Below are 11024 nucleotides of genomic sequence, written 5' to 3'. Positions count from 1 at the left end.
TATTTAACACAAAAATTTCAAAATGTATACTAAATCAAATTTTCAATAAGAAAATGCTTAAATAAGGTTTATTGTGCACAAACCTGATTTGAGTCCCCTCTAGGCCTTGACTCAATGTTCCTTATCTTTTCCTAAGTCTTTTTCAACTGAAGCACGCAAATTACAGTGTTTCAGTATTATAACTCATAATAATTTTAACAATATATTACATATTTATTTAATTGTATCCCTACATAGGCTTAAAACGATGTTCTCTAAACTTTGCATTTCGGGGTTACTATTCATGGTACTATTCAAGTCAAAATATTGACTTTCTCATACTTAATAGATATGTGGATTCCAAATACACCCACATACCACATTTTGAGTGTCTCATTTGTTGGCAATAGTTGCCATTTTAATTTCTAACTCTCCTAAGAGAAATTGTCATTTTTCAGTTTTGATCTCCTATTTTGCACTGTTCCATTAGTCTGGTTACTGTAGGAATTTGGCTAAGTATACTTCATCAAAGTTATTCCTTATTGTCTTATCTTTAATTCATTTTTTGAATCACTCCATTTGGAGTTTTGTAGCCCAAGATATGGTCATTTTTCTAAGGCTGGCCGAATCAGTTCAAACCCTTAATTCTAGGTACTTTATTGGTTCTAGCAGTTTTGGTGTGCTAACTGCAGCTCACTTTTTAGACGGGTTATGGTCAGAATTTCGGTTTGTATTCTTCATAAAAGTTGTAGTGCTATGTCTCAGCTTTCCATTGGTATAAAATTTAGGTCATTTGGACCTTCATACACCATGTTATAGCCAAATGAATAAATACTATTCATTTTGTCAGTCTGGTATAATGGTAGTGCACTTTATCCGAATTTGACCTAATTGTTCACTATCGTAATGTCATTTTCTGGGCATAGTTTCTACACAAAAATTGTGGAATTATGTGTCTACTTTCATATCCAATTGACCTCACACTAATTGAGATGACAGAATTACAGTTTTGGTCCCTGAAAGGGACCTAGGTCATACTGCCTAAAATTGATCATTCTCCAATCCGAATTGCATTGCACTTCTAATCACTCCAACACATCTCAATTGGTCACAATTGACCATTTCTAATCTCAATTACGGTCAATTGCATCAATTGACCATTTTCTCTAATTTTTCCCCCAATTTCAATAGGATCAAGAACCCTAATTACACCAATTGTTCAATTAGTTAAATCAAAGTGCATAATATTATTCTACACACTTAATTAAGCTCACATACCATTTTTGTCTCATCAAAATCACTCAAATCCTATTCCCACTAATGTTGGCCCAAAATCCCTCTTGGCCTCACATGTTTAATTTGTTTGATTTTATCACAATTTCTAAGTTATTTCACTACATACACATGAATTTAACTAGGAAGTGAAGAGTTAGAACACTAACCTTTACTTTGGATTTCAATTCTTCAATTCTCTCACTTTCTTTCTTCTTTTCCTTCTTCAATCTTCTTGTCTAGTTGTAATAGCAAGGTTTATCAAGAAAGTTGGGGGAATTTATGGTTACTTTGGGGGTTTAAAAAGCTTGAAATCAAGCTTTAATGGGGTTTTTTTTTTTTTTTTTAGAGAGAGAGGGAGGAGAGGGATGAGCCAGCCATGAGGTTGAAGACAATTTTGTTTCTCAATTTTGTTTTTATCTCTTTGTATTTTACTTAGTCAAATTTTAATTAAATAAATTATTTATTATGTCATAGGTGATGTAATTTGGATGATGTCATAAGTCATTTTTCTTTTCTTTTTCTTTTTCCTTTATTTTTCCTTGGTTCTTTAATTTAATTTTATATTTTAAACTTTTAATTTCTTCAATTTTATTTGACAGTTAGGTCGTGAGTTACCTTTAGGGGTGAATTGACCAATTTGCCTCTCGCTGGTCTGATCCAGTTTGCAAATAATTTAGTATTTCTTTCAGAATTCTGACCTAATTATTTGATCTACTTATCAACTCTTTTATGTGATTTTCTCTTTTTCACAAGTTTCGCCATAGTCCCTAGGGCTGCGGTGTCATAATTTTCCGTTCAAAATTAGGATTAGAACTCACATCGCAGTCACTTCCAGGTAAAGTCACTCATCATTGTGACCCTTGGCTTATTTAACCTTTTATACTTTGTTTTTCTCATTTATATTTCATTATCTGATACTCACTATTTATTTCAATCCAGAGCTTTTTCTAGGTGTCTTAAACATGATTCTAATTCTTTTAATTGTTCGGACCGACACTGGTCACATGAACATTAAAATATATCAGGCTATGCATATAGGGGTGTTACAGGAACAGTATGATGTACGGACTATCTATGGTGAGGGTGTTACAATAAATACTCTTATAAATGTAAAATATTATTTATTTTATAAATTTGCATAAGTTGAATTGAAAAAATGTTGAATAATAATTATATATAAAAAATTAAAAATTGTTGCAGAACCTTTAAATCAAATTTAAAAAAAAAATCCAAAATTAAAATAAAATAAAAGGACATCCTTTTCTACTATAGTAATATAATCCTTTGACAAATGCCAGAAATATAAATATATTATAATTATATTACTATGTTAAAAGTACAACTAAATTAATTTTTTTTAAATATGTATTATATGTTAGAAAAGACCAATGATTTCTTTTCCATAATACAATCCTATTTTAACAAATAATATTCATATAATTCAATTATAATAACATGTTAGGAATAAATTATGGGAAGATAAAAGGATTTGTACAAATTAATATATATAATTAATTCCTATTTTATATTTTTGTAATTAATATAATAAATTAGAATTAAATTAATATTTAATTAAATATAAAATTTAATTTACTTTTAAATTCCTTATTAATTTTAATACCATTTTAATTTGAATTCGATTTAACAAATTTTTAAACATAAAATATTGTTCTATGATCATAAAATATTAGTGTTATTCTATAATTTTAATTCTAATTATAATATAATTATAATATGCACTGAAGTTCCTGTTGTTTTTTTTTTCATTTGAATAATAATTCTGTATAAATAATTAAAAACTATAATAGAAACTCAATTGTCTTAAAAACTTGAATAGGAAAAAAAAAGAAATTTGAATTCATTTAAATTAATATTTAGTCAAATAAGTCTTATTTTAATTTAATTATAATTATTAATTTTAATGTTATTTTAATTTGAATTGAAACTCCAATTACTCCACGTTAATGCCTTTTTTATTCTACAAAATTTATTTTATATATTTTACTATTAAATTAAATTTTAATCATTTATTTAATATAATTTTTAATAATTATATTAATTATTGGTAAGTAGATAATAAAAACAATAATTATTGTTATTCTATTATAAAAATAATATATATATATATATATTATTTCAATTTATCAAAAATTTTAGATACCTGTGATAAAAAATATATTCTCATTTGTGAGTAATTAAAATTTGATAATAGGAAAATTTTATTAATATTATTATTTTATTAAATAATTTTACGGTTATATGATTTTATTAGGTTGTAAATATTATTTAAAAATAAAAATTATTATATTTTAAAAATTATATAAAATTCACATGCATGCACACATGTTAAAATAAAAAATAATTTTTTTAAATATCTCAAACATTACAAAATTTAAAAAATATTTTAAAAAAATTTCATAAAACAAACAGGCCTTAATCTAAAATTAAAAGGAAAATGGATAGATAGATGTGGGGAATCAATGAGCTAGTGCACACAATATCATACATATGAGTTGAAAGAAAGGTCATTTGAATCATAGTTCAACAGATTACCATATTTAATTAGGAGTTGGCATTCAAAAAATATGCAAATATTGAAAATAAAAATGTTTAAATTATTGTAAAATATATGAAAATAAGTAAAATAATGTATAAATGTATTTATAAAACAACAGAAGTGCCAACCATTAATAATAAATAATTATATAAATTTTAAGCTGTCTTATATTTAAATTCGGTATATTATAAATTTAAAATATAAAATATATAGTGAGATTTACTTATTAAATATATAAATACTACATATTTATAACTTGAATTCATAATAAATCGATTTTAGACAGAATTTTTATGAACAATTATATTTTTTGTATTCAAAATGATCTTTATCATTAATTATACTTTAAATGATTACAAAAAAATTTAATAATATTTTTAATTTAAAACAATTATATCTCTCATATTTTACTTTATTAAAAAAATGATACCACTTATATATGATAAACATATAGTACATTTATACAATTAAATATATTAAATATAATTGAAAATGAATGAAATTTATATATAAGTTGAATGTAATTATATTCATTCTAATTTATAATTTAAATTTAAATAGTTACATATTTTATATTTGAAATACAATAGATACATATATTATGTTTAAAATATAATAAATATGTTTTTATTAATAATTTTTCTTATGTGTCATATGTCCAAATTTTTTAAAAATACTTGTATTAAACTATTTATATTATGCGCAAGCATAATATGTATATTTAAAATTAAAATAATTTTATTATTTTTTTATTATGTATATCACAATTCTAGAAGGAATATTAATTGAATGCAGTTAAAAGACAATAATAGTAAAAAAAATATTTAATATAAAATATCGTAATTTAGTATTAATAAAAGTGTTTAAAAGGATATAATATAAAAAATAAATATCAAAACAAAAAAAAATATTAATATAATAACATAAAATGAAATTGAATATAGGTCGAAATTGAAAGGAGCCGGGCGGGGAGGGGGGGTTGTTAGTATATCCTAAATCGGGTCAAGTAATACATTAAACACAGCGCAGTTTAGACTAACCCATTCCACCAAACGGACCCTTATCAGTTTCACCGGCCACAGGCCCAGCTTCTTCTTCCTGCGTCTTCAGTCATCCAAAAACACTCCGTGACTTTCTTTTCTATCTGGGTTGGGTTGGCTCTTCTCCAAACTCGGTACAATTACATGACGACCATGGGTAGCTTAACAACGAGCTTAACAGCTCGAACGCTTACAAGTCCCAATCAATGCCCAGTAAGACAGCATTTTCGACTAAAATTTAGAAGAAGTAGCGTGTTTCTTAGACCCTTGTCCACGCGCAGAAGTTCAAGAATCGTTTGCATGGCGGTGCGTATGATTTACTTTAACAGAAAAAGAAAGAAAGAAAGGGCTCTATCCGTTTGGTTGCTGATTGCTGAGAAATTTGAGTTATTGATAAGAAAATCAAGGGGAAATCTGAGAGTCGTCTTATTATTATTACTATTGTTGTTGTTGTTGTCGTTGTTATCGGTTCATGGTCTGGAGCTTGAGCATTTAAATAAATCTCTAATTTGATATGAATTGCAGGAGCCTTATTTGATAACAAAGCTCGAATCCGCAGAGAAGACGTGGAAAGAACTATCGGTACGCTTTTATTTGACATCTAGGTTTTGTGGGAGTTCGATTTCTCTAAGCATTAAAATTTTGCTATACTTTTCTTTGTGCACAGTGGACATGGAATTCAATGAATAACTTCATGAATAGTTAATTTTAGACTGCAATGAAACCAAATTTGGGTAGAACTATTGTGGACAATTGTTTTGTGGGTTTGACTAGTAAAGTGCTCGTAGTAGGGAATATTTGAGAAGGTGAAGAAATAATGTTTTTAAATAATGAGTCATATCCAAATGAACATATGATATCATCTGGTGTCAGGTTGTCAGCACCACTAGTTTATTAGTATACTTGATGTATTGAGTTTTAGCTTTCACAAGATTCGTTGCAGGTCAAGCTGGCAGATCCAGATGTTGTCTCAAATCCAAGCGAATACCAAAAACTGGCACAATACATGGCAGAGCTTGATGAAGTATTGCAATTCATCTTTATATTTTTCTTTTCCAGGCCTGGGTTAAAGCGCTATGATGCAGTTGATTATAGTTTCTTGTTTTATTTTGGCAACTAGGTTGTGTCAATTTATAGGAGATTCAAGGATTGTGAGAAGCAGTTGGAAGAGACTAAAGGTTCAACCCCACTTTGCTTCTTCTGTTAAACTCTCTCTCTCTCTCTCTCTGTCTCTCTCTGGGGTTTTGAATTAAGGGTCATCCTTCCTTTTCCTGTAATATGGCAGCTTTAGCAAAAGAGGAAGGAAATGATGAAGATATGGCTGAGATGATAGCATATGAAATTGACTCTTTATCCAATGAAATTAAAGAGCTTGAGGAGAAGCTTAAGGTTTTTAGTTGGACTTTTCCTGTTATATCTTTATTATAATTCTCTCATTTCAACTTATTCTCTTTATACGCTGTGGAGGTTGCTTGCTCGCCAAAATGATTTGTTCTCTTGTTTTCAAGCAGTACTGCTTTTCTTATTCCAGTTCTGACATCTTGGACCAGAATTAGGTCTTCTGTTGAATTATTCATTCAATTTGCACCTCAACATTAAGCTTTGTAGTTGCAAGGGAATTGCCATGCTTAACTCCTCATTATTGACATTTAATTTTATTTCTTTGATATGGCTGTCTGTTTTTTACTTTTTGTTTATCTTTTATTTTCCATTTGACAGGTACTACTGTTACCTAGTGATCCTCTTGATGCGAGAAATATAATGCTTGAAGGTTGGTGGTCTCTTTTCCAGTTAATAAGATTCCTTATGTATCTCCTTATTTGTGAGTTGTGCTGTATAGAAAGAGGCTGTGGGGCTGTGTTACATCTAATAAATATTTTCTGCCCAGGATCTTAAGTAAAAATTCTGATATTATATGAGTTTTTTAAAAATACAGATAAAAACATAGATGAATCTATTTGACCTTGCATTACCTACTTCTTGATGACTTTCCTTATGCTAAAGCTTGGTTTGGAATTTTGTCTATACCCTCCTTATGATAAACTTTGATAATTTAATATAGTGAATTTGGTTGTTAGTCTACATAGACTGTTAATACTTGCATAGCAAGGAATTGGGCATAGTTGCATGTTCTCCACTGTTGGTGCTTGTTCTCTTATATTTCACTAATTTTTACTTTTCTCCTCATTCACAGTAAGGGCAGGTACTGGTGGTGATGAAGCTGGAATATGGGCTGGTGATCTTGTAGGTACATGCTTCTCTTGTACTGCCAAATATGTGTTGTCTTCATTTTAAGCTCTGATGCTCTAAATATTCACTTTATCCTAACATACCCATGGTGGATGTGTATTAAATGGACATGACACTCCCAATACAAGGAAAACTTTTTCATAAAAAAAAAAAAGAAGAGGAGAAAATAAAAGAGAACATACCAGTGGTGCACATGGATATGCATTGGACACTCTCACTGGTGTTTGAGTGATATAGGGTTTTAGTTATTCAAAGCACTGTGAAAGCAGTAAGACACCTTTCATCTGGATGAAAAAGTAGAGCAAAACTAAATTTCAGTGTTGAAACATGTGGCAGAAATTTCTGGACAGCAGAAATTTCTGGACATTCTTGAGAAAGTATATATAATATAAAAATTTCCTATGCTTTTTTCTAAGATCATGTTTTGCTTTTAAAATCACTTGCTATATGGCACAATGCTTGCCATCATAACTCACACCTTTCCCACTCATAAAGAAGAAGATAAATAATATTATGTACCATTTTTCTAATGGAGTATGAATGTTGTGTGTTCAGTTAGATCTATTTCTCAAAAAATGCTGAAAGTAAAATTTTGTGAAGTGATCCCTTACTGAATTTCTATGGATACAGTTATTTGTTAAAACTGAGGCAATTGTTAGTTAAGGCTAAACTAATTTTTCACAAATAATGAATATGAAGATGGATCCCAGCATATAGTTTATTATTAATGGAATTTAGTCCTGCATGCCTTTGCTTTATTTTCTTCTTTCATGTTTCCCCTTGTAAATGAATGACCAGAGAAATTTGCAAAAACAGTTATTCTTGTTTCAAATAAATCTTTTTTTTTTTTGGTGTATTTTTTATTTTAATCACTCCTGATGAAAATTTTACACCTTTTCTTTTCATTTTTCCCAATGCTAAGGTCCGTATGTATCAGAAATACAGCGAGCAAAACTCTTGGAAGTACTCTTTAGTTTCAAGTTCCGAGGTAGATCTCACTGATATATTAGCAAAAGTATGTTTAGTTGTTTACCTTATTTGATGTTTTGACTGGCAAACCTTTTTGCCATTTAAGGCTGAAAAAGGTGGATACAAAACCTATGTGATGGAGGTAAAAGGGAGTCGTGTTTACAGCAAATTAAAATATGAATCTGGTGTACATCGAGTTCAGCGTGTTCCTCAAACAGAAACTCAGGGACGTGTGCATACTTCTACTGCAACAGTAGCCATCATGCCTGAGGTAATGTATATTTGACAGATACACTACACATATCTTCACTACATCAAGGATCCAAAGGATATTCCTGTCACGTTGTGTCATGTTGTTTTTGGGCAAAGCATGAACTTAGATGTTGCATTGAGTTTTGTGTATCCTTGATTGTACAGAAGCCAAGTTAATTTAACTCGGTTATTACTTTATGCAAATGGTACTGTGATATCAAGCTCTGCAGAATTTTTAAATTTTTGATGGGGAGTGAACAGTGGCCATTTTATACCTGAAATGTTTGAGACATTGATATAGTTTTGGAATTTCTAGTCTCATGTTAAGGTCTTTTTGAACTGTAGTTCCTTTTGGCTGAAGATGTTTGATGTTGATCCTGATGAGATGGTCAGGATTTGGCTGAACTTGACAAATCTGATATTAGCGCTTACTGTCTCAGTTGTCTTTTACAATTGTTTGATTAATGCATGGCAGTTCTTATGCTCATGCTTTGTTGTGGATTTAGGCAGATGAAGTTGAAGTGGTAATTGATCCAAAGGATATTGAACTTACAACAGCAAGGTCTGGAGGTGCTGGAGGTATGTAAGAGCTGATGTTAGCTCATATTTGAATGAAGTGAATTGGTTCTCATATATCTCTATCCCCACCCTCCATGTGCACACCCAAGAGAAGGGACGAAAAAGTGGCATCTGTTAAAAAATTTCTTGTGCATGACCTCCTACAGGACAAAATGTTAACAAGGTGGAAACAGCTGTTGATCTTTTTCACAAACCAACGGGAATTCGCATCTTTTGTACTGAAGAAAGGACACAACTTCAGAATAAAGCCCGTGCTCTTCAGCTTCTGCGAGCAAAACTGTAAGTATCGACTACATTTTTTTTTTCTCTCTTTCAATCTTGGTAAGTTCAAGTCACACATAAATATTTTCTTTCCACCACAATAATGTTCTTCCATGCTTCTTTTCTTGAACTTCTACCAACAGGAGCCAAGTTACATGTAAATCAATGTATCTATTTTCTCACTCCACATTCTTACGCAATTGTTTTGTCATTGTGCTAATGAACCTTTAACCTTTTTATCAGTTATGTATTAGTAGACTAGGATATGGAATCAACCCCGTTGACTTTTTTTTTTTTCTTGGGTGGTAAATGGATCATAAAACTTGAACTTGTAACAGGTATGAGATGAAAGTAAGGGAGCAGCAAGAGTCAATAAGGAACCAACGTAAATTACAGGTATATCTTAAAAGTCACAGAAAATCCATGAGAAAATTACAAAATTACATGAGCAAATGTCATGGATTTTTTCTCCTTCTCTGTTCTTTCTATTCTCTTATTCATTATTCTCATATGGTCTATCAAACGTGCTCCGAGTATCAACTTATTTATTTTTTTCCATATTCCTATCGGAAAGATTTGATTTGAGTGATAGAAATGGCATATGCATATCAAGCAATTATAAGGCATTGGACTAAAGCATGCCCTGTTATATTCTTAAAATGCAGGTTGGCACAGGTGCTCGAGCAGAAAAGATTCGAACATACAATTACAAGGTATTTTGTTATTCTCATTACTTTGGTTTGAGCTTATTATGGTAAGAGCCCTGGCTCCTAAGAGATGTTGATGATTTAATTATTTTAATTGCTTAATGGTTCAAACCCTGACATCCTGTTCCCTATAATTGAATAAAAGGGGGAAAGAGTGGAGAAATACAACAATCTTGTTTAGAAAAAAAGAAAGAAACAGGCTATTGACATGCCCAACTTTAATTGTGGTATATTGTTATGGAGATGAGTTTAGTCTTAAAGAACTGTATGTTTGATGGAAGGTTACATGTTCTTTAATTAGGACAATAGAGTCACCGACCACCGGTTAAAGATGAACTTTGAGCTTACATCTTTTCTTGAAGGTGATATAGAAAATGCAGTGCAGGTAATTATTCTCATACAATTTTTCTTATTTTTGATGTGTTCTTTATTCCTATCCTTTTTTGGTTCTTTCATCTGGTATATAACTAATAATATATATCTATAAATTAAATTGATTCTCCTGCCTCCAATATGCTTCGTTCTTGCAGGCATGTGCTGCCATGGAGCAGAAGGAACTCCTGGAAGAACTTGCAGAGTCTGTAGGTGCTCCCGCTGGCTGATTTGCAAAATTTTGTCACTTGCTACAATACTCTCAAGTTGTTGAAACAGGGGAAAACCACTTGGAGGAAGTGCTGATAAGCAAATTGCTGCCGAAGTAATCTTCTCATAGCAACTTTCTTAAGACGGATATTCACAGGTCAAATTTATTTGTATTTATGGATGCAATCAGACGCCGTATGCATTTGGTATTTACCAACATCTATATGTACGGGACTAGCCACTTAAATTGTATCATATCATAATGTATTGTATGCTATGATTTCAGTTGAATTGTAAATTACTTTTATTCATTTATGCCCATGCTTCTAATCTGAAATTTTAATATGTAGGTCTTTTTGGTTATTATATATACTTAACTCAATTAAGTTTTTATTCCAAAAATTTAGGGTCGGCTATATGGATTCTCTTTTTCCACTCTAAACAATTTTGGGTTAAATCCTCGGAAATGTGTAATGCTTCTAAGTCATATTATATTACTCTCCTCTAAGTCAGTTTAGATCTACTTCTTCTTTTATTTCTATCCTCTATTCTAACGTGCTCTACTTGTCTAAC

The 11024-nt window shown here is 30.4% G+C and overlaps 1 protein-coding gene across 2 annotated transcripts; it reads left to right on the top strand.

Moving 5' to 3' along the window:
* Positions 1-4854: 4854 nt before the first annotated feature.
* On the top strand, positions 4855-10794 carry LOC110640716 (peptide chain release factor APG3, chloroplastic). Of its 2 annotated transcripts, none has more exons than XR_009151138.1 (15): positions 4855-5157; positions 5377-5433; positions 5795-5875; positions 5972-6029; positions 6137-6240; positions 6571-6622; positions 7046-7095; positions 8024-8089; positions 8177-8341; positions 8829-8901; positions 9048-9180; positions 9501-9558; positions 9828-9875; positions 10151-10254; positions 10400-10794. XR_009151138.1 is itself a non-coding variant. In XM_021792155.2 (15 exons), the coding sequence occupies exons 1-15, from the start codon at positions 4996-4998 to the stop codon at positions 10469-10471; spliced, it is 1263 nt and encodes a 420-aa protein (XP_021647847.1). In that variant the 5' UTR covers positions 4858-4995; the 3' UTR covers positions 10472-10794. The 2 variants fall into 2 exon arrangements, 1 of the variants encoding a protein (XP_021647847.1); XM_021792155.2 differs by having other exon boundaries at positions 4858-5157; positions 10171-10254.
* The last annotated feature ends 230 nt before the right edge of the window (positions 10795-11024 follow it).

The sequence above is a fragment of the Hevea brasiliensis genome, chromosome 9 (genome assembly GCF_030052815.1).
Source record: "Hevea brasiliensis isolate MT/VB/25A 57/8 chromosome 9, ASM3005281v1, whole genome shotgun sequence".
Taxonomy (NCBI): domain Eukaryota; kingdom Viridiplantae; phylum Streptophyta; class Magnoliopsida; order Malpighiales; family Euphorbiaceae; genus Hevea; species Hevea brasiliensis.
Note: the sequence above shows the minus strand (reverse complement) of the source record. Positions and strands in the feature narration are given on the sequence as shown.